Below are 27,880 nucleotides of genomic sequence, written 5' to 3' on the forward strand. Positions count from 1 at the left end.
AAGTATACAGATTGAAGTCAAATTTAAGAAGTTACTTCCGTCAGTAAATTATGAAATTACTCTTATCAGTAAAACTCAGTTTTGTCTGTAAATAGCAATTAAAAACTTGTGAAAAAAAAGAGTGAGTGAGATATATATATATACATATATTCAAAATGTGACCACGTGTGTACCGTTGGCAATTTTTTTCCCTCTTTCTTCCCTTCTCCTATGTTTCCGACAAAGAGCTCCGCTCGAAACGTTAAACCCTCCTTCTTTCCTGAGTGTCCAATAATACTATATTTGTTTCACGTCCTTGCGTTGTTGGGTTTTTTTTTCGTTTTTGTGCTTTCATGTTTGGATTAACTTTATATACATATATATATATATAGAGAGAGAGAGAGAGCTAGCTAGTTAGACAGACAAATGAGATAGATATAGATAGAAAAGATATAGACAAAAAGACACAGATATTGAATGTGCAATCATGAGTATCATTTTATATATGTGTGTATAAATATATATTTTTCACATGTAAATAAATGCTAAAAGAATGTATTTTCAAATCCTTTATTCAATGCATTTGCTAATATTTAAAATAAATTGTATTAAATGTGATTTTCAATGACAGTCAAAAATGGTCCCCTATGGTCCTTGTGGGAAGTAAGAAATGTTGTTACTTGTAGGGTTAGGTCTTTAGCATTTAAAGTTGCCATATCTGGTCCAAATTTTCTATCTATCTTATGGTCAAACTAGCCAGAGTTGGCCTCTTGCACCTACCCTACAATGTCATTCTAAATACAAACAATCATATCGTAAAAACTTGAAAGCTGTGAGATAATGTAAGACAAGTTGAAAATAATGTGAATAAATAAACATCACATTCGACAGAATAACCTGCATGGTAAAGGGTTCAGGCACCACTCACAGTCAATAGGATTTTCTCATGTATGGAAACGTTTGTGAGTAGTTAAGTTGCCACTTTGAGAGAATGACTTGCCACAGATATCACAGTGAAATGGCTTCTCTCCTGTATGAACACGCTTGTGACTAGTTAAAGCAGTACTTCCAGAAAATGATTTGCCACAGATATCACACTGATATGGCTTCTCCCCTGTATGAATACGCTTGTGACTAGTTAAAGCGCAACTCTGAGAAAATGATACCCCACAGATATCACAAGAATATGGTGTCTCTCCTGTATGAATACGTTTATGAGTAGTTAGGTTACTACTGGCAGCAAAAGATTTGTTACAGATGTCGCAGTGATATGGCTTCTCACCAGTATGAATACGTTTATGATCAGTCAAAGCACAGTTGCGAGGGAATGATTTACCACAGATATTACAAGAATATGGTTTCTCTCCTGTATGTGTACGTTTGTGAGAATTGAAAGCACTTCGGTCTGAGAATGATTTACTACAGGTGTTACACTGATATGGCCTCTCTCCTGTATGAACACGTTTGTGACGACTGAAATAGCTCTTCTCAGAGAATAACTTACCACAGACATCACAGCGATATGGCGTCTCTCCAGTATGAATACGTTTGTGTTTAGTTAATCTGTCATTTGTAGACAATGATTTACCACAAATGTCACAGTGAAATCGCTTTTTCCCTGTATGAACAAGTGTGTGTGTATTTAAAGCACTTTGGTTAGAGAATGATGTACCACAGATATCACAATGATAAGGCTTCTCCCCTGTATGAATACGTTTGTGTATAGTCATGTAACCATTTGAGGAGAACAATTTTCCACAGATATCACAATGGTATGGCTTCTCTCCTGTATGGATATATTTGTGTTTAGATAAGTTGAAACTCAAGGAGAATGACTTGCCACAGATATCACAAGGATACGGCTTCTCTCCTGTATGGAAACGTTTATGAGTAGCTAAATTGCCACGTTGAGAGAATGATTTACCACAGGTTTCACAGCGAAATGGCTTCTCTCCTGAATGGAAACGTTTATGATTCATTAGGGTACTACTAAGAGAGAAAGATTTATTACAGATATCACAGTGATACGGCTTCTCTCCTGTATGGACATATTTATGCTTAGCTAAGTTGTCATTTCGGGAGAATAATTTACCACAGATATCACAAGAATAAGGTGTCTCTCCTGTATGAATACGCTTGTGAATAGTCAGGGTACTACTTACAGAGAAAGATTTGTTACAGATGTTGCAGCGATATGGCTTCTCACCCGTATGAATACGTTTGTGAGAATTTAAACTGCTTTTGCTTGAGAGCGATTTGCCACAGATATTACAGGAATATGGTGTCTCACCTGAATGAATACGTTTGTGCATATTGAAAGTTCCAGAAATTTGTACGAACACATTTTCAAAGTGGAATTCTACGACACATTTCAGAAACAATCTTTATACATCTGTTCTGTACAATATTTTGGTCTTTAAAAGATGATAAAAATGGAATGTATCTTCAGTTATCCACGGTCATCTGATATTCTGAAATAATAAAGAAAACAACAGTGAAGATATAGAGGCTACTTAAAAAAAACTGATTCAACATTTCCATAAAGATAACTGTAGAATAAACATTTACCTGAACAACGAATTTTAAATTTATTAAAATTTACATCTTATGTGAAGCTAACATATTTGTAAACTCCAATACACATTCACATTTAAAAATAATACACACAACAGGCACAGGAGTGGCTGTGTGGTAAGTAGCTTGTTTACCAACCACATGGTTCCGGGTTCAGTCCCATTGCATGGCACTTTGGGCAAGTGTCTTCTACTATATCCTCAGGCCGACCAAAGCTTGTGAGTGGATTTGGTAAGACGGAAACTGAAAGAAGACCGTCGTATATATGTATATATATGTGTGTGTGTGTTTGTGTTTGTCCCCTAGCATTGATTGATAACCGATGCTGGTGTGTTTATTCCCCGTTACTTGGCGGATCGGCAAAAGAGACCCATAGAATAAGTACTGGGCTTACAAAAGTATAAGTCCCGGGGTCGAGTTGCTCGATTAAAAGGGCGGTGCTCCAGTATGACCGCAGTCAAAATGACTGAAACAAGTAAAAGATAAAGAGTACACACACACACACACACACACACAGTGAGAACAATCAAAACAGTCAAAATCAAAGGAAATGAAATCAGATATCAGAAAGCAGAACCAAAATCGAGGTCGATCAACATCAGTGGAAGTTGCAGCAGTGGGTTAAGCGAACCATCCGATCGTGGTCGCTGCCGGCGCCGCCCCGGTGGCACGTAAAAGCACCATCCGTTCGTGTCCGCTGCCAGCCCCGACTGGCCCCGGGCCGGTGGCACGTAAAAGCACCATCCGTTCGTGTCCGCTGCCAGCCCCGACTGGCCCCGGGCCGGTGGCACGTAAAAGCACCATCCGTTCGTGTCCGCTGCCAGCCCCGACTGGCCCCCGGCCGGTGGCACGTAAAAAGCACCCACTACACTCATTGGAGACAAGATCGGGATTCGTAGTGGGTGGGAAAAACAAATGGGGAAACGATGGAGCGTGTAGGAGGTTGCCGCCATAGCTAGAAATAGCAGCAAATGTCGCACGCATCAAAGGACATCTAAAACACCAAAGTATTGAAAGATTAAACGATTTCGTTGTTTAATACTTACGGAAATGTCTTTATAAAGGATGGTGTTGTTGTTAGAAGTGCTTCGGGTGGTTGAGAAATGAATGTATAAATGTGTTTTGGAGTGAATTGAGAGAAATTCTGGCACCAGACATGTGCGCAGAGATTTCAGGAATGGAGGCGGAAATACGCTTAGTGCGCATGCGTATGAAATATTCATTTCACCTTTTGTCACAAGGCCAGCAATTTCGGTGAGGAGAGGGGGGGGTGCCTAAGTCGATTACACGAACCTCAGTGGATGGAAGCACTCCGTCGGTTACGACGATGAGGGTTCCGGTTGATCCGAATCAACGGAACAGCCTGCCCGTGAAATTAACGTGTAAGTGGCTGAGCACTCCACAGAGACGTGTACCCTTAACGTAGTTCTCGGGGATATTCAGCGTGACACAGAGAGTGATAAGGCCGGCCCCTTGAAATACAGGTACAACAGAAACAGGAAGTAAGAGTGAGAGAAAGTTGTGGTGAAAGAGTACAGCAGGGATCACCACCATCCCCTGCCGGAGCCTCGTGGAGCTTTTAGGTGTTTTCGCTCAATAAACACTCACAACGCCCGATCTGTGAATCGAAACCGCGAGTCCTATGACCGCGAGTCCGCTGCCCTAACCACTGGGCCATTGCGTCTCCACTAACGAACCTTAGTAGTCAACTGGTAATTTATTTTATTGACCCGCCAAAAAAGGCGAAAGGCAAAACTGACCCCGAAACGATGAAAGGCACAGTCGACTTCCCGGAGTTTCGGCATACGTAGAAAAGGTGCACCCTGCCTACTGGATCGATTCAATCTGACGTGTGATTTTGGTAGGGGGATACTTTGGCTGCTATTTTTAGCGAGTCGAGTGGCCAGGTAGAGGCTCTTTCGTTGGTTTGATTGCGTGATGAGATTTTTTTACACCTATACGTACGTATATATATATATATCATAGGCAGAAGTTTGAGAGTAAGTCAAAAGCTGAGAGTTTCATGTATTGGCACTCATGAAACACGAATTTGGCCATTGTCACTCTGTAACTTCTGCCTATCATTGACGTGTGTGTTTATTTATATATATATATATATATATATATCATCATCATCACCGTTTAACGTCCGTTGTATGTGCTAGCATGGGTTGGACGGTTCGACCGGGGTCTGGTAAGCCATAGAGGCTGCACCAGCCTCTTGTCTGATTTGGCAGTGTTTCTACAGCTGGATGCCCTTCCTAACGCCAACCATTCCATGAGTGTAGTGGGTGTTTTTTACGTGCCACCGGCACAGGAGCCAGAGCAGGCTGGCAAACAGCCACGATCGGTTGGTGCTTTTACGTGTCACCGACACAGACGCCAGTCAGGCGACGCTGACAAAAATAAAATTCTAATCATTCTGGATTATGCATTAACTGGTGTAGTCGGTGTCCCTGGAGTTACCATAAATAAACAAATGACAAGAAGATCTAGGACTGTTATTTATTACAACCCCTTATAAAAATACATGGCAAATGTCTTACAAATTGTGAAGTAACAGGTTTGGCAAGTTTTAACGAACTCTATCTGGAACAGTGGGAGTTGTATCACAGTTGAAATTCTGTAGCATGTTCATGGTTTGATTCTGTGTGCTGGGCAGCATCTGTTGTTGTGATCTGTCCGTTGCTGTACAAGTTTACCAGGCCAGAGAGAGAGAGATCAGGATGAAGACAGAAACAGGTGTGCCGCCACAAAGGAGATACATGGTTACCCAGCCTGAGGGAAATGCAGGAGAAGGAGATAGAGGCTGGGAGACAACACGATGGAGATAGTGGCAAAATGATGGGCGTATTCACTAGGGAGGGGATCAGAACATAAATGGGGATGGTTGAGTAAGGGAAGAAAGAGATATAGATGGTGGCAAGGGCCAGGACATACCTTAAGGTTCAAACGTCATAATCTAAGGGACAGGATAGGATACTGTAATGTGGCGAGCTGGCAGGAACGTTAGGCTCTGAGTTCAAATTCCGCTGAGGTCGACATCCTTTCGGGGTAGATTAATAAGTACCAGTTACGCACTGGAGTCGATGTAATCGACTTAATCCCTTTGTCTGTCCTTGTTTGTCTCTCTCTGTGTTTAGCCCCTTGTGGGTAGTAAAGGAATAGGATACTGCAAAGGAAGCATGATTAGAGTGTAGGGGGTGTTGAGTTTAACGAACTCTATCTGGAACAGTGGGAGTTGTATCACAGTTGAAATTCTGTAGCATTGGTTATGAGTTTTGCTTGCGAGTTAACAGTGGCTGGTTCATCTTGATGTACCTGTGTGTTGGTTATGCATTCACTGGTCTAGTCTGTCTGCCTGGAGTTACCGAATACAAAAGAATGATAAGAAGAACCACGTAAATTCAATGCGATTTATTTATTACAACCCTTTATAAAAATACATGGCAAATGTCTTACATATTGTGAAGTAACAGGTTTGGCAAGTTTTAACGAACTCTATCTGGAACGGTGGAATTTGTATCAGTTGAAATTCTGTAGCATCTTCCTGGTTTGGTTCTGTGTGCTGGGCAGCATCAGTTGTCCTGATCTCATCTCCATCTCTCCTTCTTTCTCTCTTTACAAAAACGGTAAGGACCATTCCTTATATAATGACTGGTGGTCCAGAAGAGAAACTACTATCTTCAGTGCTTGCAATTTCACTTGGCTTCATGTACCTTTTCATTTGTAATAATTTAACACTTTCGTTACTGAATTTATTTTGAGATGCTCTGTTTCTTTCAATTACTTTAAATATAACAAAGAATTTAGTAAAATAACTTAGTTATCATTGAGCTAGTGTTAGGAGCATATATTGTGACTAAGATTTGGTGGAAGATTTTAATTCAAAACTTATGAAAACAAGACATTTGTACTCAGAGCCAGAGCCGGTTAGTAACGAAAGGGTTAAAGATTAATAGCCAGGAAGACAATATGATTCCTATAAATATAAATGTTGGGTTTCTTTCAGTTTCCCTCTAAAAAACCCACTCACAAGGATATGTTCGGCTTAGTATTCTAGTAGAATAGACTTGCATAAGGTGCCATGTAGTGGGACTGATCCCAGAAGCATGCAGTTGGGAAGCAAGGTTCACACCTATTTCTTTACTACTCACAAGGGGCTAAACACAGAGAGGACAAACAAACGAATTAAGTCGATTATATCGACCCCAGTGCGTAACTGGTACTTATTTAATCGACCCCGAAAGGATGAAAGGCAAAGTGGACCTCAACCGAATTTGAACTCAGAACGTTACTGGCAGATGAATTACAGCAAAGCGTTTCGCCCGGCATGTTAACGGTTCTGCCAGCTCGCCGCCTTGCTTAGGAAGCAAGGTTCAAACCACACGGCCACACCTATTGGTTTTAACAGATTCTTAAAATTCATGCAAGACAAAATTTAAAATATGCAAAAAAGTTGCTTTTAATAAAAATAAAAATATCCCACAGGTGAGTTACCTGAGATGTGGTGAAATAAACTCTGGAGTTAGGAGGCTGTTATCACACACAGCTCTATCTCCTCTCCTGTGTGATTACATCTATAGTTAGAGAGAGTGTCCCTTATTCTTTATGTTTTGGTATAGAAGGAACTTCCACAATTACAACAATTCCCTGATGAATAGTTTGGTTAATGCCATGGAAAAAGCCCACAACACTACCACAATTTTAGAAGCTCAAAATGCTTATTGTTCTTATGAATTGTCACATTGATAGTCATACATCTATATGAATAGATACACATTTAGTTAACACCAGAAGTACCGAGCGGTCATTTACCACCAATTCTGCTAATTACTTTTTAATTCCTACAAATGTATTGAATGTGCAATCATGAGCATCATATCAAATATATGTGCATAGATATATATTTTTCACATGTAAATAAATGCTAAAAGAATGAATTTTCAAATCCTTTATTCAATGCATTTGCTGATATTTAAAATAAATTGTATTAAATGTGATTTTCAATGACAGTCAAAAATGGTCCCCTATGGTCCTTGTGGGAAGTAAGAAATGTTGTTACTTGTAGGGTTAGGTCTTTAGCATTTAAAGTTGCCATATCTGGTCCAAATTTTCTATCTATCTTATGGTCAAACTAGCCAGAGTTGGCCTCTTGCACCTACCCTACAATGTCATTCTAAATACAAACAATCATATCGTAAAAACTTGAAAGCTGTGAGATAATGTAAGACAATTTGAAAATAATGTGAATAAATAAACATCACATTCGACAGAATAACCTGCATGGTAAAGGGTTCAGTCACCACTCACAGAGAAAAGGTTTTCTCATGTATGAATACGCTTGTGAGAAGTTAAGGCGCTACTATGAGAGAATGATTTGCCACAGATATCACAGTGATATGGCTTCTCACCTGTATGAATACGCTTGTGACCAGTTAAAGCGCTACTCTGGGAGAATGATTTGCCACAGATATCACAGTGATATGGTGTCTCTCCTGTATGAATACGTTTATGGGTAATTAGGTTACTGCTGGCAGAGAAGGATTTCTTACAGATGTCACAGTGATGTGGCTTCTCTCCTGTATGAATACGTTTATGATCAGTCAAAGCACAGTTGCGAGGGAATGATTTACCACATATATTACAAGAATATGGTTTTTCTCCTGTATGTGTACGTTTGTGAGAAGCGAGAGCACTACAACGTGAGAATGATTTACTACAGATGTTACACTGATATGGCTTCTCTCCTGTATGAATGCGTTTGTGAGAATTGGAAGCACTTTGGTCAGAGAAAGATTTACCACACACATCACAGTGATATGGCTTCTCGCCAGTATGAATACGTTTGTGTCTAGTCAATTTGTTATTTGCAGAGAATGATTTACCACAAATGTCACAGCGAAATCGCTTTTCCCCTGTATGAACAATCGTGTGTGAATTTAAAGCACTCTGTTGAGAGAATGATGTACCACAGACATCACAGTGAAAGGGCTTCTCTCCTGTATGGATACGTTTGTGTACAAGCAATTCGTAACTTGTACAGAATGATTTACCACAGATATCACAGTGGTATGGCTTCTCTCCTGTATGGAAACGTTTATGGGTAGCTAAGTCGCCAAGTTTAAAGAATGATTTACCACAGATTTCACAGTGAAATGGCTTCTCTCCTGTATGAATGCGTTTGTGATTAGTTAGGGTACTTCTTTGAGAGAAAGATTTATTACAGACATCACAGTGATACGGTTTCTCTCCTGTATGGATATATTTATGTTCAGCTAAGTTGTCATTTCGGGAGAATGATTTACCACAGATATCACAAGAATAAGGTGTCTCTCCTGTATGAATACGCTTGTGAATAGTCAGAATACTACTTACAGAGAAAGACTTGTTACAGATGTTGCAGCGATATGGCTTCTCACCCGTATGAATACGTTTGTGAGAAGTTAAACTGCTTTTGCTTGAGAGCGATTTGCCACAGATATTACAGGAATATGGTGTCTCAACTGAATGAATATGTTTGTGCCTATCCAAGCCACCCTTTTGTGAGAATGATTTACTACAGATGTTACACTGATATGGCTTCTCTCCTGTATGAATACGCTTGTGAAATGAAAGTACTTCGGTCAGAGAATGATTTACCACAGATGACACAGTGAAATGGCTTCTCCCCTGTATGAATACGTTTATGAGTAATTAGGTATTACTCTGAGAGAAAGATTTGTTACAGATGTTGCAGTGATATGGCTTCTCCCCTGTATGAATACGTTTATGAGAAGTTAGCTGATTACTGACACAAAAAGATTTGTTGCAGATGTCACAGTGATATGGTTTCTCTCCTGTATGAACACGTCTGTGAGCAGTCAAAGAACTGCTGAGAGAAAATGATCTACTGCAGATATTACAAGAATATGGTGTCTCTCCTGTGTGAATACGTTTATGATCAGTTAAAGTATTACTGTGAGAGAATGATTTACCACAGATGTCACAGTGAAATGGCTTCTCTCCTGTATGAACACGTCGGTGTGAAATCAACTCCATTTTCTGAGAGAATGATTTACCACAAACATCACAGTGAAATGGCTCTCTCCTGTATGAATACGTTTTGTGTGTAGTCAATCTGCTATTGCAGAGAATGATTTACCACAAATGTCACAGTGAAATGGCTTCTCTTGTATGAATACGTTTGTGTCTAGTCAATTTGCTATTTGCAGAGAATGATTTACCACAAATGTCACAGTGAAATGGCTTTTCACCTATATGAATACATTTCTGCTTATTCAAGTTACCCTTTTCAGAGAAGGACTTTTTACAGACATCACGTTCGTGTGACAATATACGTCTCTTCTTCACTTTGTCTTCTAGAAAAGTCAAATCCTTTGGTTCCTCACTATTTTCCATTTTATTTCTTTGAAAATCACAATAGATATATTTTTTCCTTCTCTTTGCTTCTACACTATTTTGTTTACAAATATTTCAACTGCTGTATTTCTGTCCAGTAAATTTATCCAAGTTTAATTTCCACACAGACACATCTTGTAGACACTCCAGCCAGTGAAGTCCAGAAAGTTTGCTAAGAACGCATTTCAAAGTGGAATTCTACGACACATTTTCAGAAACAATCTTATACATCTCTTCTGTACAATATTTTGGTCTTTAAAAGATGATAAATAATGAGAACGTATCTTCAGTTATACCAATGTGATCTGATATTCTAAAATAATAAAGAAACAACAGTGTAAGATATAGAGGCTACTTAAAAAATACTGATTCAACATTTCCATAGAGGTAAATTCTAGAAATAAGCATTTACCTGAACAACAGAATTTTAAATTTATTAAAATTTACATCTTATGTGAAGCTAACATATTTGTAAACTCCAATTACACATTCACATTTAAAAATAAATACACACGCAAGGCACAGGAGTGGCTGTGTAGTAAGTAGCTTGTTTACCAACCACATGGTTCCGGGTTCAGTCCCATTGCATGGCACCTTGGGCAAGTGTCTTCTACTATATCCTCAGGCCGACCAAAGCCTTGTGAGTGGATTTGGTAGACGGAAACTGAAAGAAGACCGTCGTATATATGTATATATATATATATATGTATGTGTGTGTGTTTGTGTTTGTCCCCCTAGCATTGATTGATAACCGATGCTGGTGTGTTTATGTCCCCGTTACTTGGCGGTTCGGCAAAAGAGACCCATAGAATAAGTACTGGGCTTACAAAAGTATAAGTCCCGGGGTCGAGTTGCTCGATTAAAAAGGCGGTGCTCCAGTATGACCGCAGTCAAAATGACTGAAACAAGTAAAAGAGTAAAGAGTACACACACACACACACAGTGAGAACAGTCAAAATCAAAGGAAATGAAATCAGATATCAGAAAGCAGAACCAAAATCGAGGTCGATCAACATCAGTGGAAGTTGCAGCAGTGGTTAAGCGAACCATCCGATCGTGGTCGCTGCCGGCGCCGCCCCGGTGGGACGTAAAAGCACCATCCGTTCGTGTCCGCTGCCAGCCCCGACTGGCCCCCGGGCCGGTGGCACGTAAAAGCACCATCCGTTCGTGTCCGCTGCCAGCCCCGACTGGCCCCCGGGCCGGTGGCACGTAAAAGCACCATCCGTTCGTGTCCGCTGCCAGCCCCGACTGGCCCCCGGGCCGGTGGCACGTAAGAAGCACCCACTACACTCATTGGAGACAAGATCGGGATTCGTAGGGGGTGGGAAAAACACATGGGGAAACGATGGAGCGTGTAGGAGGTTCCCGCCATAGCTAGAAATAGCAGCCAAATGTCGCACGCATCAAAGGACATCTAAAACACCAAAGTATTGAAAGATTAAACGATTTCGTTGTTTAATACTTACGGAAATGTCTTTATAAAGGATGGTGTTGTTGTTAGAAGTGCTTCGGGTGGTTGAGAAATGTATTATAAATGTGTTTGGGAGTGAATTGAGAGAAATTCTGGCACCAGACATGTGCGCAGAGATTTCAGGAATTGAGCCGGAAATACGCTTAGTGCGCATGCGTATGAAATATTCATTTCACATTTTGTCACAAGGCCAGCAATTTCGGTGAGGAGAGGGGGGGTGCCTAAGTCGATTACACGAACCTTAGTGGATGGAAGCACTCCGTCGGTTACGACGATGAGGGTTCCGGTTGATCCGAATCAACGGAACAGCCTGCCCGTGAAATTAACGTGTAAGTGGCTGAGCACTCCACAGAGACGTGTACCCTTAACGTAGTTCTCGGGGATATTCAGCGTGACACAGAGAGTGATAAGGCCGGCCCCTTGAAATACAGGTACAACAGAAACAGGAAGTAAGAGTGAGAGAAAGTTGTGGTGAAAGAGTACAGCAGGGATCACCACCATCCCCTGCCGGAGCCTCGTGGAGCTTTTAGGTGTTTTCGCTCAATAAACACTCACAACGCCCGGTCTGGGAATCGAAACCGCTCTCCTATGACCGCGAGTCCGCTGCCCTAACCACTGGGCCATTAGGCCTCCACTAACGAACCTTAGTAGTCAACTGGTAATTTATTTTATTGACCCGCCAAAAAAGGCGAAAGGCAAAACTGACCCCGAAACGGTAAAAGGCACAGTCGACTTCCCCGTAGTTTCGGCATACGTAGAAAAGGTGCACCCTGCCTACTGGATCGATTCAATCTGACGTGTGATTTTGGTAGGGGGATACTTTGGCTGCTATTTTTAGCGCGTTGAGCGGCCAGGTAGAGGCTCTTTCATTGGTTTGATTGCGTGATGAGATTTTTTGACACCTATACGTACGTATATATATATATCATCGGCAGAAGTTTGAGAGTAAGTCAAAAGCTGAGAGTTTCATGTATTGGCACTCATGAAACACGAATTGGGCCATTGTCACTCTGTAACTTCTGCCTATCATTAACGTGTGTGTTTATATATATATATATATATATATATATCTCATCATCATCACCATCATCGTTTAACGTCCGTTTTAAGTGCTAGCATGGGTTGGACGGTTCGACCGGGGTCTGGTAAGCCATGGAGGCTGCACCAGCCTCTTGTCTGATTTGGCAGTGTTTCTACAGCTGGATGCCCTTCCTAACGCCAACCACTCCGTGAGTGCAGTGGGTGTTTTTTACGAGCCACCGGCACAGGAGCCAGAGCAGGCTGGCAAACAGCCACGATCGGTTGGTGCTTTTACGTGTCACCGACACAGACGCCAGTCAGGCGACGCTGACAAAAATAAAATTCTAATCACTCTGGATTATGCATTAACTGGTGTAGTCGGTGTCCCTGGAGTTACCATGTATAAACAAATGACAAGAAGATCTAGCACTGTTATTTATTACAACCCCTTATAAAAATACATGGCAAATGTCTTACAAATTGTGAAGTAACAGGTTTGGCAAGTTTTAACGAACTCTATCTGGAACAGTGGGAGTTGTATCACAGTTGAAATTCTGTAGCATGTTCATGGTTTGGTTCCGTGTGTTGGGCAGCATCTGTTGTTGTGATCTGTCTGTTGCTGTGGAGGAAGTACAAGTTTACCAGGCCAGAGAGAGAGAGAGAGATCAGGATGAAGACAGAAACAGGTGTGCCGCCACAAAGGAGATACATGGTTACCCAGCCTGAGGGAAATGCAGGAGAAGGAGATAGAGGCTGGGAGACAACACGATGGAGATAGTGGCAAAATGATGGGCGTATTCACTAGGGAGGGGATCAGAACATAAATGGGGATCGTTGAGTAAGGGAAGAAAGAGATATAGATGGTGGCAAGGGCCAGGACATACCCTTAAGGTTCAAACGTAATAATATAAGGGACAGGATACTGTAAATGTGGCGAGCTGGCAGGAACGTTAGGCTCTGAGTTCAAATTCCGCTGAGGTCGACATCCTTTGGGGTAGATTAAATAAGTACCAGTTACGCACTGGAGTCGATGTAATCGACTTAATCCCTTTGTCTGTCCTTGTTTGTCTCCTCTCTGTGTTTAGCCCCTTGTGGGTAGTAAAGGAATAGGATACTGCAAAGGAAGCATGATTAGAGTGTAGGGGGTGTTGAGTTTTAACGAACTCTATCTGGAACAGTGGGAGTTGTATCACAGTTGAAATTCTGTAGCATTGGTTATGAGTTTTGCTTGCGAGTTAACTGTGGCTGGTTCATCTTGATGTACCTGTGTGTTGGTTATGCATTCACTGGTCTAGTCTGTCTGCCTGGAGTTACCCAATACAAAAGAATGACAAGAAGAACCACGTAAATTCAATGCGATTTATTTATTACAACCCTTTATAAAAATACATGGCAAATGTCTTACATATTGTGAAGTAACAGGTTTGGCAAGTTTTAACAAACTCTATCTGGAACGGTGGAAGTTGTATCACAGTTGAAATTCTGTAGCATCTTCCTGGTTTGGTTCTGTGTGCTGGGCAGCATCAGTTGTCCTGATCTCATCTCCATCTCTCCTTCTTTCTCTCTGCACAAAAACGGTAAGGACCATTCCTTATATAATGACTGGTGGTCCGGAAGAGAAACTAGTATTTTCAGTGCTTGCAATTTCACTTGGCTTCATGTATTTTCTCATTTGTAATAATTGAACCCTTTCGTTACTGTATTTATTTTGAGATGCTCTGTTTCTTTCAATTACTTTAAATATAACAAAGAATTTAGTAAAATAACTTAGTTATCATTGAGCTAGTGTTAGGAGCATAAATTGTGACTAAGATTTGGTGGAAGATTTGTATTCAAAACTTATGGAAACAAGACATTTGTAATCAGAGCCAGAGCCGGTTAGTAACAAAAGGGTTAAAGATTAATAGCCAGGAAGACAAATATAAATGTTGGGTTTCTTTCAGTTTCCCTCTAAAAAATCCACTCACAAGGGTTTGTTCGGCTTAGTGTTCTAGTAGAATAGACTTGCATAAGGTGCCATGTAGTGGGACTGATCCCAGAAGCATGCAGTTGGGAAGCAAGGTTCATACCTATTTCTTTACTACCCACAAGGGGCTAAACACAGAGAGGACAAACAAGGAAAGACAAACGAATTAAGTCGATTATATCGACCCCAGTGCGTAACTGGTACTTATTTAATCGACCCCGAAAGGATTAAAGGCAAAGTCGACCTCAACCGTATTTGAACTCAGAACGTTAGCGGCAGATGAATTACCGCAAAGCGTTTCGCCCAGCATGCTAACGGTTCTGCCAGCTGGCCGCCTTGCTTAGGAAGCAAGGTTCATACCACACGGCCACACCTATTGGTTTTAACAGATTCTTAAAATTCATGCAAGACAAAATTTAAAACCTACACAAAAGTTGCTTTTAATAAAAAAAAAATATCCCACAGGTGAGTTACCTGAGATGTGGTGAAATAAACTCTGGAGTTAGGAGGCTGTTATCACACACAGCTCTATCTCCTCTCCTGTGTGATTACATTTATAGTTAGAGAGAGTGTCCCTTATTCTTTATGTTTTGGCATAGAAGGAACTTCCGCAATTACAACAATTCCCTGATGAATAGTTTGGTTAATGCCATGGAAAAAGCCCACAACACTACCACAATTTTAGAAGCTCAAAATGCTTATTGTTCTTATGAATTGTCACATTGATAGTCATACATCTATATGAATAGATACACATTTAGTTAACAGCAGAAGTACCGAGCGGTCATTTTTCACCAATTCTGCTTATTACTTTTTAATTTCTACAACTGTATTAAATGTGCAATCATGAGCATCATATCAAGTATATGTGCATAGATATATATTTTTCACATGTAAATAAATGCTAAAAGAATGTATTTTCAAATCCTTTATTCAATGCATTTGCTGATATTTAAAATAAATTGTATTAAATGTGATTTTCAATGACAGTCAAAAATGGTCCCCTATGGTCCTTGTAGGAAGTAAGAAATGTTGTTACTTGTAGGGTTAGCTCTTTAGCATTTAAAGTGGCCATACCTGGTCCAAATTTTCTATCTATCTTATGGTCAAACTAGCCAGAGTTGGCCTCTTGCACCTACCCTACAATGTCATTTAAATACAAACAATCATATCGTAAAAACTTGAAAGCTGTGAGATAATGTAAGACAAGTTGAAAATAATGTGAATAAATAAACATCACATTCGACAGAATAACCTGCATGGTAAAGGGTTCAGTCACCACTCACAGAGAAAAGGTTTTCTCATGTATGAATACGCTTGTGAGAAGTTAAGGCACTACTACGAGAGAATGATTTGCCACAGCTATCACAGGGATATGGCTTCTCTCCTGTATGAATACGCTTGTGACTAATTAAATAAGTACTTAGAGAAAATGATTTGCCACAGATATCGCAGTGATATGGCTTCTCCCCTGTATGAATACGCTTGTGACCAGTTAAAGCGCTACTCTGAGAGAATGATTTGCCACAGATATCACAGTGATATGGCTACTCTCCTGTATGAATACGCTTGTGCATAGTCAAAGAAGTACTTCCAGAAAATGATAGACCACAGATATCACAATGGTATGGCTTCTCACCTGTATGAATACGTTTATGATAAGTTAAAGCGGTGTTGCGAGGGAATGATTTACCACATATATTACAAGAATATGGTTTTTCTCTTGTATGTGTACGTTTGTGAGAAGCGAGAGCACTACTACATGAGAATGATTTACTACAGATGTTACACTGATATGGCTTCTCTCCTGTATGAATGCGTTTGTGAGAATTGGAAGCACTTTGGTCAGAGAAAGATTTACCACAGATGACACAGTGATATGGCTTCTCGCCAGTATGAATACGTTTGTGTCTAGTCAAATTGTTATTTGTAGACAATGATTTACCACAAATGTCACAGCGAAATCGCTTTTCCCCTGTATGAACAATCGTGTGTGAATTTAAAGCACTCTGTTGAGAGAATGATGTACCACAGACATCACAGTGAAAGGGCTTCTCTCCTGTATGAATACGTTTGGGTACAAGCAATTCGTAACTTGTACAGAATGATTTACCACAGATATCACAGTGGTATGGCTTCTCTCCTGTATGGAAACGTTTATGGGTAGCTAAGTTGCCAAGTTGAAAGAATGATTTACCACAGATATCACAAGAATAAGGTGTCTCTCCTCTATGAATACGCTTGTGAATAGTCAGATTACAACTTACAGAGAAAGACTTGTTACAGATGTTGCAGCAATATGGCTTCTCACCCGTATGAATACGTTTGTGAGAAGTTAAACTGCTTTTGCATGAGAGCGATTTGCCACAGATATTACAAGAATATGGTGTGTCAACTGAATGAATATGTTTGTGCCTAACCAAGCCACCTTTTTGAGAGAATGATTTACTACAGATGTTACACTGATATGGCTTCTCTCCTGTATGAACACGCTTGTGAGAAATGAAAGTACTTAGGTCAGAGAATGATTTACCACAGATGACACAGTGAAATGGCTTCTCCCCTGTATGAATACGTTTATGAGTAATTAGGTTATTACTCCGAGAGAAAGATTTGTTACAGATGTTGCAGTGATATGGCTTCTCCCCTGTATGAATACGTTTATGATAAGTTAGCTGATTACTGACACAAAAAGATTTGTTGCAGATGTCACAGTGATATGGTTTCTCTCCTGTATGAACACGTCTGTGAGCAGTCAAAGAACTGCTGAGAGAAAATGATTTACTGCAGATATTACAAGAATATGGTGTCTCTCCTGTGTGAATACGTTTATGATTAGTTAAAGTACTACTTTGAGAGAATGATTTACCACAGATTTCACAGCGAAATGGCTTCTCTCCTGAATGGAAACGTTTATGATTAGTTAGGGTACTACTAAGAGAGAAAGATTTATTACAGATATCACAGTGATACGGCTTCTCTCCTGTATGGACATATTTATGCTTAGCTAAGTTGTCATTTCGGGAGAATGATTTACCACAGATATCACAAGAATATGGTGTCTCTCCTGTATGAATACGCTTGTGAATAGTCAGGGTACTACTTACAGAGAAAGACTTGTTACAGATGTCGCAGCGATATGGCTTCTCACCTGTATGAATACGTTTGTGAGAATTTAAACTGCTTTTGCTTGAGAGCGATTTGCCACAGATATTACAGGAATATGGTGTCTCACCTGAATGAATACGTTTGTGCATATTCAAGAGACCCTTATGAGAGAATGATTTACTGCAGATGTTACACTGATATGGCTTCTCTCCTGTATGAACACGCTTGTGAGAAATGAAAGTACTTCGGTCAGAGAATGATTTACCACAGATGACACAGTGAAATGGCTTCTCCCCTGTATGAATACGTTTATGAGTAATTAGGCTATTACTCTGAGAGAAAGATTTGTTACAGATGTCACAGTGATATGGTTTCTCTCCTGTATGAACACGTTTGTGAGAAGTCAAAGAACTGTTGCTAGAAAATGATTTACCACAGATATTACAGGAATATGGAGTCTCCCCTGTGTGAATACGTTTATGATGCGTTAAAGCACTACTGTGAGAGAATGATTTACCACAGATTTCACAGTGAAATGGCTTTTCGCCCGTATGAATACGTTGGTGTGTGGTCAAGTTACTACTTGCAGAAAATGATTTACCACAGACGTCACAGTGAAATGGCTTCTCTACTGTATGAATACGTTTGTGCTTATTCAAGCTGCCCTTTTGAGAGAAAGACTTTTTACAGACATTACAATTATGTGATAATTTCCGTCTCCTCTTTGCTTTTTCTTCTGGAAAAGTCAAATCCTTCGGTTCCTCACTATTTTCCATTTTATTTCTTTGAAAATCACAATAGATATATTTTTTCCTTCTCTTTGCTTCTACACTGTTTTGTTTACAAATATTTCAACTGCTGTATTTCTGTCCAGTGATACTTTCGTCTAAATACTCTCTAGTAAATTTATCCAAGTTTAATTTCCACACAGACTCATCTTGTAGACACTCCAGCCAGTGAAGTCCAGAAAGTTTGCTAAGAACACATTTCAAAGTGGAATTCTACGACACATTTTCAGAAACAATCTTATACATCTGTTCTGTACAATATTTTGGTCTTTAAAAGATGATAAATAATGAGAACGTATCTTCAGTTATGCCAATGTGATCTGATATTCTGAAATAATAAAGAAACAACAGTGTAAGATATAGAGGCTACTTAAAAAAATACTGATTCAACATTTCCATAAAGATAAACTGTAGAAATAAACATTTACCTGAACAACAGAATTTTAAATTTATTAAAATTTACATCTTATGTGAAGCTAACATATTTGTAAACTCCAATTACACATTCACATTTAAAAATAAATATACACGCAAGGCACAGGAGTGGCTGTGTGGTAAGTAGCTTGTTTACCAACCACATGGTTCCGGGTTCAGTCCCATTGCATGGCACTTTGGGCAAGTGTCTTCTAGTATATCCTCAGGCCGACCAAAGCCTTGTGAGTGGATTTGGTAGACGGAAACTGAAAGAAGCCCGTCGTATATATATATATATATATATATATGTATGTGTGTGTTTGTGTTTGTCCTCCTAGCATTGCTTGATAACCGATGCTGGTGTGTTTATGTCCCCGTTACATGGCGGATCGGCAAAAGAGACCCATAGAATAAGTACTGGGCTTACAAAAGTATAAGTCCCGGGGTCGAGTTGCTCGATTAAAAAGGCGGTGCTCCAGTATGACCGCAGTCAAAATGACTGAAACAAGTAAAAGAGTAAAGAGTACACACACACACACACAGTGAGAACAGTCAAAATCAAAGGAAATGAAATCAGATATCAGAAAGCAGAACCAAAATCGAGGTCGATCAACATCAGTGGAAGTTGCAGCAGTGGTTAAGCGAACCATCCGATCGTGGTCGCTGCCGGCGCCGCCCCGGTGGCACGTAAAAGCACCATCCGTTCGTGTCCGCTGCCAGCCCCGACTGGCCCCCGGGCCGGTGGCACGTAAAAGCACCATCCGTTCGTGTCCGCTGCCAGCCCCGACTGGACCCCGGGCCGGTGGCACGTAAAAAGCACCCGCTACACTCATTGGAGACAAGATCGGGATTCGTAGGGGGTGGGAAAAACACATGGGGAAACGATGGAGCGTGTAGGAGGTTGCCGCCATAGCTAGAAATAGCAGCCAAATGTCGCACACATCAAAGGACATCTAAAACACCAAAGTATTGAAAGATTAAACTATTTCGTTGTTTAATACTTACGGAAATGTCTTTATAAAGGATGGTGTTGTTGTTAGAAGTGCTTCGGGTGGTTGAGAAATGTATTATAAATGTGTTTGGGAGTGAATTGAGAGAAATTCTGGCACCAGACATGTGCGCAGAGATTTCAGGAATTGAGCCGGAAATACGCTTAGTGCGCATGCGTATGAAATATTCATTTCACATTTTGTCACAAGGCCAGCAATTTCGGTGAGCAGAGGGGGGTGCCTAAGTCGATTACACGAAGCTTAATGGATGGAAGCACTCCGTCGGTTACGACGATGAGGGTTCCGGTTGATCCGAATCAACGGAACAGCCTGCTCGTGAAATTAACGTGTAAGTGGCTGAGCACTCCACAGACACGTGTACCCTTAACGTAGTTCTCGGGGATATTCAGCGTGACACAGAGAGTGATAAGGCCGGCCCCTTGAAATACAGGTACAACAGAAACAGGAAGTAAGAGTGAGAGAAAGTTGTGGTGAAAGAGTACAGCAGGGATCACCACCATCCCCTGCCGGAGCCTCGTGGAGCTTTTAGGTGTTTTCGCTCAATAAACACTCACAACGCCCGGTCTGGGAATCGAAACCGCTCTCCTATGACCGCGAGTCCGCTGCCCTAACCACTGGGCCATTGCGCCTCCACTAACGAACCTTAGTAGTCAACTGGTAATTTATTTTATTGACCCGCCAAAAACGGCGAAAGGCAAAACTGACCCCGAAACGGTAAAAGGCACAGTCGACTTCCCCGTAGTTTCGGCATACGTAGAAAAGGTGCACCCTGCCTACTGGATCGATTCAATCTGACGTGTGATTTTGGCAGGGGGATACTTTGGCTGCTATTTTTAGCGAGTCGAGTGGCCAGGTAGAGGCTCTTTCGTTGGTTTGATTGCGTGATGAGATTTTTTGACACCTATACGTACGTATATATATATATCATCGGCAGAAGTTTGAGAGTAAGTCAAAAGCTGAGAGTTTCATGTATTGGCACTCATGAAACACGAATTGGGCCATTGTCACTCTGTAACTTCTGCCTATCATTAACGTGTGTGTTTATATATATATATATATATATATATATATCTCATCATCATCACCATCATCGTTTAACGTCCGTTTTAAGTGCTAGCATGGGTTGGACGGTTCGACCGGGGTCTGGTAAGCCATGGAGGCTGCACCAGCCTCTTGTCTGATTTGGCAGTGTTTCTACAGCTGGATGCCCTTCCTAACGCCAACCACTCCGTGAGTGTAGTGGGTGTTTTTTACGTGCCACCGGCACAGGAGCCAGAGCAGGCTGGCAAACAGCCACGATCGGTTGGTGCTTTTACGTGTCACCGACACAGACGCCAGTCAGGCGACGCTGACAAAAATAAAATTCTAATCACTCTGGATTATGCATTAACTGGTGTAGTCGGTGTCCCTGGAGTTACCATGTATAAACAAATGACAAGAAGATCTAGCACTGTTATTTATTACAACCCCTTATAAAAATACATGGCAAATGTCTTACAAATTGTGAAGTAACAGGTTTGGCAAGTTTTAATGAACTCTATCTGGAACAGTGGGAGTTGTATCACAGTTGAAATTCTGTAGCATGTTCATGGTTTGGTTCCGTGTGTTGGGCAGCATCTGTTGTTGTGATCTGTCTGTTGCTGTGGAGGAAGTACAAGTTTACCAGGCCAGAGAGAGAGAGAGAGATCAGGATGAAGACAGAAACAGGTGTGCCGCCACAAAGGAGATACATGGTTACCCAGCCTGAGGGAAATGCAGGAGAAGGAGATAGAGGGTGGGAGACAACACGATGGAGATAGTGGCAAAATGATGGGCGTATTCACTAGGGAGGGGATCAGAACATAAATGGGGATCGTTGAGTAAGGGAAGAAAGAGATATAGATGGTGGCAAGGGCCAGGACATACCCTTAAGGTTCAAACGTAATAATATAAGGGACAGGATACTGTAAATGTGGCGAGCTGGCAGGAACGTTAGGCTCTGAGTTCAAATTCCGCTGAGGTCGACATCCTTTTGGGGTAGATTAAATAAGTACCAGTTACGCACTGGAGTCGATGTAATCGACTTAATCCCTTTGTCTGTCCTTGTTTGTCTCCTCTCTGTGTTTAGCCCCTTGTGGGTAGTAAAGGAATAGGATACTGCAAAGGAAGCATGATTAGAGTGTAGGGGGTGTTGAGTTTTAACGAACTCTATCTGGAACAGTGGGAGTTGTATCACAGTTGAAATTTTGTAGCATTGGTTATGAGTTTTGCTTGCGAGTTAACTGTGGCTGGTTCATCTTGATGTACCTGTGTGTTGGTTATGCATTCACTGGTCTAGTCTGTCTGCCTGGAGTTACCCAATACAAAAGAATGACAAGAAGAACCACGTAAATTCAATGCGATTTATTTATTACAACCCTTTATAAAAATACATGGCAAATGTCTTACATATTGTGAAGTAACAGGTTTGGCAAGTTTTAACAAACTCTATCTGGAACGGTGGAAGTTGTATCACAGTTGAAATTCTGTAGCATCTTCCTGGTTTGGTTCTGTGTGCTGGGCAGCATCAGTTGTCCTGATCTCATCTCCATCTCTCCTTCTTTCTCTCTGCACAAAAACGGTAAGGACCATTCCTTATATAATGACTGGTGGTCCGGAAGAGAAACTAGTATTTTCAGTGCTTGCAATTTCACTTGGCTTCATGTATTTTCTCATTTGTAATAATTGAACCCTTTCGTTACTGTATTTATTTTGAGATGCTCTGTTTCTTTCAATTACTTTAAATATAACAAAGAATTTAGTAAAATAACTTAGTTATCATTGAGCTAGTGTTAGGAGCATAAATTGTGACTAAGATTTGGTGGAAGATTTGTATTCAAAACTTATGGAAACAAGACATTTGTACTCAGAGCCAGAGGTGGTTAGTAATGACAGGGTTAAAGAATAATAGCCAGGAAGACAATATGCTTCCTACAAATATAAATGTTGGGTTTCTTTCAGTTTCCCTCTAAAAAACCCACTCACAAGGGTTTGTTCGGCTTAATGTTCTAGTAGAATAGACTTGCATAAGGTGCCATGTAGTGGGACTGATCCCAGAAGCATGCAGTTGCGAAGCAAGGTTCATACCTATTTCTTTACTACCCACAAGGGGCTAAACACAGAGAGGACAAACAAGGACAAACAAACGAATTAAGTCGATTATATCGACCCTAGTGCGTAACTGGTACTTATTTAACCCTTTAGTGTTCGCATTATTCTGCCAAAATTAATCCTTTTTTATCTAAATTGTTTTGAACTAATCATGCATTATCCTGAATCTATGAGATTTTGATGAGGTACCTGTAATTTTTAAAACGATATTGTAGGATTAGTGTGAGAGACCAGATCTGGCCAGTCTGACCATAAAACAGGTAGAATACTTTTGGCCGGATATGGCCGGTTTAAATGCTAAAGGGTTAATCGACCCTGAAAGGATGAAAGGCAAAGTCGACATCAGCCGAATTTGAACTCAGAACGTTAGCGGCAGATGAGATACAGCAAGGCGTTTCGCCCGACATGCTAACGGTTCTGCCAGCTGGCCGCCTTGCTCAGGAAGCAAGGTTCATACCACACGGCCACACCTATTGGTTTTAACAGATTCTTAAAATTCATGCAAGACAAAATTTAAAACCTACACAAAAGTTGCTTTTAATAAAAATAAAAATATCCCACAGGTGAGTTACCTGAGATGTGGTGAAATAAACTCTGAAGTAAGGAGGCTGATATCACACACAGCTCTATCTCCACTCCTGGGTGATTACATTTATAGTTAGAGAGAGTGTCCCTTATTCTTTATGTTTTGGCATAGAAGGAACTTCCACAATTACAACAATTCCCTGATGAATAGTTTGGTTAATGCCAAGGAGAAAGCTCACAACACTATCACAATTTTAGAAGCTCAAAATGCTTATTGTTCTTATGAATTGTCACATTGATAGTCATACATCTATATGAATAGATACACATTTAGTTAACACCAGAAGTACCGAGCGGTCATTTTTCACCAATTCTGCTTATTACTTTTTAATTTCTACAACTGTATTGAATGTGCAATCATGAGCATCATATCAAGTATATGTGCATAGATATATATTTTTCACATGTAAATAAATGCTAAAAGAATGTATTTTCAAATCCTTTATTCAATGCATTTGCTGATATTTAAATTAATTTGTATTAAATGTGATTTTCAATGACAGTCACAAATGGCCCCCTATGGTCCTTGTAGGGTTAGCTCTTTAGCATTTAAAGTGGCCATACCTGGTCCAAATATTCTATCTATCTTATGGTCAAACTAGCCAGAGTTGGCCTCTTGCACCTACCCTACAATGTCATTCTAAATACAAACAATCATATCGTAAAAACTTGAAAGCTGTGAGATAATGTAAGACAATTTGAAAATAATGTGAATAAATAAACATCACATTCGACAGAATAACCTGCATGGTAAAGGGTTCAGTCACCACTCACAGAGAAAAGGTTTTCTCATGTATGAATATGCTTGTGAGAAGTTAAGGCACTACTATGAGAGAATGATTTGCCACAGATATCACAGGGATATGGCTTCTCTCCTGTATGAATACGCTTGTGACCAGTTAAAGCGCTACTCTGGGAGAATGATTTGCCACAGATATCGCAGTGATATGGCTTCTCTCCTGTATGAATACGCTTGTGCATAGTCAAAGAAGTACTTAGAGAAAATGATAGACCACAGATATGACAGTGGTATGGCTTCTCACCTGTATGAATGCGTTTGTGACCAGTTAAAGCGCTACTCTGAGAGAAAGATTTGCCACAGATATCGCAGTGATATGGCTTTTCTCCTGTATGAATGCGTTTGTGATAATTAGAAGTACTTTGGTGAGAGAAGGATTTACCACACACATCACAGTGATATGGCTTCTCGCCAGTATGAATACGTTTGTGTCTAGTCAAACTGTCATTTGCAGAGAATGTTTTACCACAAATGTCACAGCGAAATGGCTTCTCTCCAGTATGAATATGTTTGTGTCGAGTCAATTTGTCATTTGCAGAGAATGATTTACCACAAATGTCACAGCGAAATCGCTTTTCCCCTGTATGAACAATCGTGTGGTAATTTAAAGCACTCTGTTGAGAGAATGATATACCACAGACATCACAGTGAAAGGGCTTCTCTCCTGTATGAATACGTTTGTGTACAAGCAAATCGGAACTTGTACAGAATGATTTACCACAGATATCACAGTGGTATGGCTTCTCTCCTGTATGGAAACGTTTATGGGTAGCTAAGTTGTCATTTCGGGAGAATGATTTACCACAAATGTCACAGCGAAATCGCTTTTCCCCTGTATGAACAATCGTGTGTGAATTTAAAGCACTAAGGTTAGAGAATGCTGTACCACAGACATCACAGTGAAAGGGCTTCTCTCCTGTATGAATACGTTTGTGTACGAGCAATTCGGAACTTGTACAGAATGATTTACCACAGATATCACAGTGGTATGGTTTCTCTCCTGTATGGTAACGTTTATGAGTAGCTAAGTTGCAAAGGTGAAAGAATGATTTACCACAGATATCACAGTGGTATGGCTTCTCTCCTGTATGGTAACGTTTATGAGTAGCTAAGTTGCTACTTTGAGAGAACGATTTACCACAGATTTCACAGTGAAATGGCTTTTCGCCCGTATGAATACGTTGGTGTGTGGTCAAGTTACTACTTACAGAAAATGATTTACCACAGACGTCACAGTGAAATGGCTTCTCTCCTGTATGAATACGTTTGTGCTTATTCAAGCTGCCCTTTTGAGAGAAAGACTTTTTACAGACATTACAATTATGTGATAATTTCAGTCTCCTCTTTGCTTTTTCTTCTGGAAAAGTCAAATCCTTTGCTTTCTCACTCTTCTCCATATTTTTTCTTTCAAAATTACAATAGATATATTTTTTCCTTCTCTTTGCTTCTACACTGTTTTGTTTACAAATATTTCAACTGCTGTATTTCTGTCCAGCGTTACTTTCGTCTGAATACTCTCTAGTAAACTTATCCAAGTTTAATTTCCACACAGACTCATCTTGTAGACACTCCAGCCAGTGAAGTCCAGAAAGTTTGCTAAGAACACATTTCAAAGTGGAATTCTACGACACATTTTCAGAAACAATCTTATACATCTGTTCTGTACAATATTTTGGTCTTTAAAAGCTGATAAATAATGAGAATGTGTCTTCAGTTATGCCAATGTCATCTGATATTCTGAAAGAATAAAGAAACAACAGTCTAAGATATAGAGGCTACTTAAAAAAATACAGATTAAACATTTCCATAGAGGTAAATTCTAGAAATAAGCATTTACCTGAACAACAGAATTTTAAATTTATTAAAATTTACATTTGAAAATCTTATGTGAAGCTAAAATATTTCTAAACTCCAGCTACACATTCGCATTTAAAAATACATACACACACACACACATATATATGTATATATACTCAACTAATAAGGGTGAGAAAATTGGATACTAATTTAATAGTCCCATCTTTTACCATATATATATATATATATATATATATATATATATATACACACATAGATATATATATTAGTAGAAATACCTGGCATTGCCCAGTTATGGAAAATAACAAAATTTCAATATACCTTTTAGATCACTAACCTAAGATAGATTACAGAAGTGTTACTTCCCCGTAGCTAAGGTACCAACTTCATGCATTAATAACCTAGTGTTTCCCAGGTTGTTGAAACTAATGAAATTTAAGTATGCCTTTTAAATCTTTCAGTAAAATGGAACATGGATTATGTAGTTCTCGACAATTAGCTGAGGTACAAACTATTAATGTCAATAATATATTTTATCTGATGTTCTCACTGTTAGAAACCAGGTAGTTCTTTCTCTTTACTATCACCTTCAATTGTCAGTACTTATTTGAAACACGTTCAACCTGAAAATACATAAATTTGAGAAGAACCGGCCTGTAGGTGCTCCCCTCCTCTTACTAAGTACATTTAACAAAACTTCAATAATCAGATGACATGAGTATAAACAAGCATCTTGGGCAAGTGTCTTCTACCATAGCCTCGGGCCGACCAAAGCCTTGGGAGTGGATTTGGTAGACGGAAACTGAAAGAAGCCCGTCCTATATATGTATGTATATATATGCGTGTGTGTGTTTGTGTGTCTGTGTTTGTCCCCCTAGCATTGCTTGAAAACCGATGCTGGTGTGTTTATGTCCCCGTTAGTTAGCGATTCGTCAAAACAGACCGATAGAATAAGTACTGGGCTTACAAAGAATAAGTCCCTGGGTCGATTTGCTCGACTAAAGGCGGTGCTCCAGCGTGGCCGCAGTCAAATGACTGAAACAAATAAAGGAGTAAAAATATTGACCATAACCCGTGGCCTCTACCAAGGATGTAGCCAGTCCACTTATGCATAGCTTTGCTTCTTGGGACACAAAACTCTACTTATGAAGACCTGCTGAGGCAAGTGAAAGTCAAAATCGAAATCGATCAACATCAGTGGAAATTGTAGCTGTGATACCAGTGCCGGTGGCACGTAAGAGAACCATCCGAACGTGGCCACCCCGCCTGGCCCCCGTCCCTGTGGCACGTAAGAGAACCATCCGAACGTGGCTGCCCCGCCTGGCCCCCGTGCCAGTGGCACGTAAGAGAACCATCACAACGTGGCCGCCCCGCCTAGCCCCCGTGCCAGTGGAACGTAAAAGAACCATCCGAACGTGGCTGCCCCGCCTGGCCGGTGGCACGTAAGAGAACCATCCGAACGTGGCCGCCCGAACTGGCCCCCGGGCCGGTGGCACGTAAAAAGCACCCACTACACTCATTGGAGACAAGATCGGGATTCGTAGGGGGTGGGAAAAACAAATGGGGAAACGATGGAGCGTGTAGAAGGTAGGCTCCATAGCTAGAAATAGCAGCCAAATGTCGCACACATCAAAGGACATCTAAAACACCAAAGTATTGAAAGATTAAACGATTTCATTGTTTAATACTTACGGAAATGTCTTTATAAAGGATGGTGTTGTTGTTAGAAGTGCTTCGGGTGGTTGAGAAATGTATTATAAATGTGTTTAGGAGTGAATTGAGAGAAATTCTGGCACCAGACATGTGCGCAGAGATTTC

General features: G+C 40.4%; 2 protein-coding genes across 2 annotated transcripts; both read right to left on the reverse strand.

Annotated features, from left to right (window-relative positions):
* Positions 1 to 535: 535 nt before the first annotated feature.
* On the reverse strand, positions 536 to 24,238 carry LOC115226775 (zinc finger protein 91-like). Its single transcript, XM_036515222.1, has 5 exons — positions 23,433 to 24,238; positions 17,128 to 18,635; positions 16,051 to 16,707; positions 9,538 to 9,560; positions 536 to 2,162 (listed from the first exon to the last, which is right to left on the reverse strand). Exons 2-5 carry the CDS (start codon positions 18,293 to 18,295, stop codon positions 924 to 926), a joined length of 3,087 nt encoding a protein of 1,028 aa, XP_036371115.1. The 5' UTR covers positions 18,296 to 18,635; positions 23,433 to 24,238; the 3' UTR covers positions 536 to 923.
* Positions 24,081 to 27,880, reverse strand: LOC115226707 (zinc finger protein 239-like). The gene is made up of 3 exons (XM_029797725.2): positions 27,755 to 27,880; positions 24,669 to 25,981; positions 24,081 to 24,121 (listed from the first exon to the last, which is right to left on the reverse strand). The coding sequence occupies exons 2-3, from the start codon at positions 25,639 to 25,641 to the stop codon at positions 24,081 to 24,083; spliced, it is 1,014 nt and encodes a 337-aa protein (XP_029653585.2). The 5' UTR covers positions 25,642 to 25,981; positions 27,755 to 27,880.

The sequence above is a fragment of the Octopus sinensis genome, linkage group LG30 (genome assembly GCF_006345805.1).
Source record: "Octopus sinensis linkage group LG30, ASM634580v1, whole genome shotgun sequence".
Classification (NCBI taxonomy): domain Eukaryota; kingdom Metazoa; phylum Mollusca; class Cephalopoda; order Octopoda; family Octopodidae; genus Octopus; species Octopus sinensis.